This window comes from Bufo gargarizans, unplaced genomic scaffold, assembly GCF_014858855.1.
Source record: "Bufo gargarizans isolate SCDJY-AF-19 unplaced genomic scaffold, ASM1485885v1 original_scaffold_1150_pilon, whole genome shotgun sequence".
Lineage (NCBI taxonomy): Eukaryota > Metazoa > Chordata > Amphibia > Anura > Bufonidae > Bufo > Bufo gargarizans.
Window position 1 is genome coordinate 269,154 of NW_025334254.1, and position 2,469 is coordinate 271,622.

A 2,469-nucleotide genomic window follows, 5' to 3' on the forward strand; every position below is an offset into this window, starting at 1 on the left:
GGCTGCACTCTGAGGCCCAGGTAAAAGGACTGTGGTATGGCCTTGGTCTGCGGCCCAATGTTGGGAGCACTGTCGTATGGCCTATATCGAGAGCACTGTGGTATGGCTGCACTCTGAGGCCCAGGTAAAAGGACTGTGGTATGGCCTTGGTCTGAAGCCCAATGTTGAGAGCACTGTCGTATGGCCTGTATCGAGAGCACTGTGGTATGGCTGCACTCTGAGGCCCAGAACGAAAGGTGGGAATGTGGCAGGAGCAGATTAGGAAGGAAGGAAGAGATTATTGGACAATCTTGTGTATCTTCATGTGTAGCAGGACGTGTTGTAGTCTGTGGATGAGGCGCTGATAGATTGGTTTTGTTTTTACGCCATACACTATAGGATTTATTGCTGGCGGTAAGAGGAAGTGCAGATACGCCAAGGGGACATGTATGAAATTGGTCTTGTGGTCCCCAAATCTGTGAATCATGGAGAGGCCAATCATGGGGCTGTAGAAGAGAAGCACCACAATGATATGGCACGTACACCTGTGGAAGGCTTTACAACGCTCCGAAGCGGAGCTCAGGCGACACACGGCTCGCAGTATCAGGATGTAGGACAGGGTGATGAGGAGAGCATCCAGGCCCATCGTGGATAAGACTGCAAATATGCTGTATATGTTATAAGCTGATAGCTGCGAGCAGAGGAGCCTCATGACATCTGGGTGCAGGCAGAAGGCATGGGACAGTGTGCCGCCCATACACAGACTGGAGCTTTGCAGCATCAAGACGATGGGCAAAATTACAGTCACACCCCGTAAAACCATGAGGAGCCCCAACTTGCTGATAAGTGATCTGCTGAGGAGAGATGAGTATCGCAGAGGATTACAGATGGCCACAAATCTGTCGTAGGCCATGGTTAGAAGGACAGAAGATTCCATGACCGACAAGGAATGAATGAGGAACATCTGGAGCAGGCACAAAGGCACTGGAAGCCTGAGGGACTCGAGAAAAAACACCCCTAATACTGTGGGGATTGTCACCAGGGACAGACCCAGGTCAGTGAGTGCCAGCATGGAAACCAGGTCATACATGGGCGTCTGCAGAGACTCATCCGTCTTAGTGAGGAAGAACAAGATGCCATTTCCAATCAAAGAAATTATGTAGACGAAGCAGAACGGGATGAATATCCAGGAGTAAATGTGTTCCAGGCCGGGGATTCCTACCAAGACCAGGGTCAGGACATTTCTGCTGTCTGTAGTGTTCACCGAGGAGATCATTCTGCTCCTAGACACAGAAAAAGAAGACTGGCCATACATCTCCATGTCACTAGTGGATCTACCTATTGTATAAGAAGGTTCATACATCTCCATGTCACTAGTGGATCTACCCACCCAATGTATAAGAAGGTTCATACATCTCCATGTCACTAGTGGATCTACCCACCCAATGTATAAGAAGGGTCATACATCTCAATGTCACTAGTAGATCTACCCACTCAATGTATAAGAATGTTCATACATCTCCATGTCACTAGTGGATCTACCCACCCAATGTATAAGAAAGGTTCATACATCTCCATGTCACTAGTGGATCCACCCACCCAATGTATAAGAAGGTTCTTACATCTCCATGTCACTAGTGGATCTACCCACCCAATGTATAAGAAGGTTCATACATCGCAATGTCACTAGTAGATCTACCCACTCAATGTATAAGAATGTTCATACATCTCCATGTCACTAGTGGATCTACCCACCCCAATGTATAAGAAGGTTCTTACATCTCCATGTCACTAGTGGATCTACCTATTGTATAAGAAGGTTCATACATCTCAATGTCACTAGTGGATCCCACCCACCCAATGTATAAGAAGGTTCATACATCTCCATGTCACTAGTGGATCTACCCACCCAATGTATAGGAAGGTTCATACATCTCCATGTCACTAGTGGATCTACCCACCCAATGTATAAGAAGGTTCATACATCTCAATGTCACTAGTGGATCTACCCACCCAATGTATAAGAAGGTTCATACATCTCCATGTCACTAGTGGATCTACCCACCCAATGTATAAGAAGGTTCATACATCTCCATGTCACTAGTGGATCTACCCACCCAATGTATAAGAAGGTTCATACATCTCCATGTCACTAGTGGATCTACCCACCCAATGTATAAGAAGGTTCATACATCTCCATGTCACTAGTGGATCTACCCACCCAATGTATAAGAAGGTTCATACATCTCCATGTCACTAGTGGATCTACCCACCCAATGTATAGGAAGGTTCATACATCTCCATGTCACTAGTGGATCTACCCACCCAATGTATAAGAAGGTTCATACATCTCCATGTCACTAGTGGATCTACCTATTGTATAAGAAGGTTCATACATCTCCATGTCACTAGTAGATCTACCCACCCCAATGTATAAGAAGGTTCATACATCTCCATGTCACTAGTGGATCTACCCACTCAATGTATAAG

The 2,469-nt window shown here is 46.1% G+C and overlaps 1 protein-coding gene across 1 annotated transcript; it reads right to left on the reverse strand.

Moving 5' to 3' along the window:
- Window positions 1-277: 277 nt before the first annotated feature.
- On the reverse strand, window positions 278-1,255 carry LOC122923007 (olfactory receptor 51G2-like). The gene has a single exon (XM_044273796.1). The coding sequence runs from the start codon at window positions 1,253-1,255 to the stop codon at window positions 278-280; it is 978 nt and encodes a 325-aa protein (XP_044129731.1).
- Window positions 1,256-2,469: the final 1,214 nt, after the last annotated feature.

Coding starts and splice junctions, on each gene's coding strand:
- LOC122923007 (XM_044273796.1), bottom strand. CDS start 1,255: ATGATCTCCTCGGTGAACACTACAGACAGCAGAAATGTCCTGACCCTG.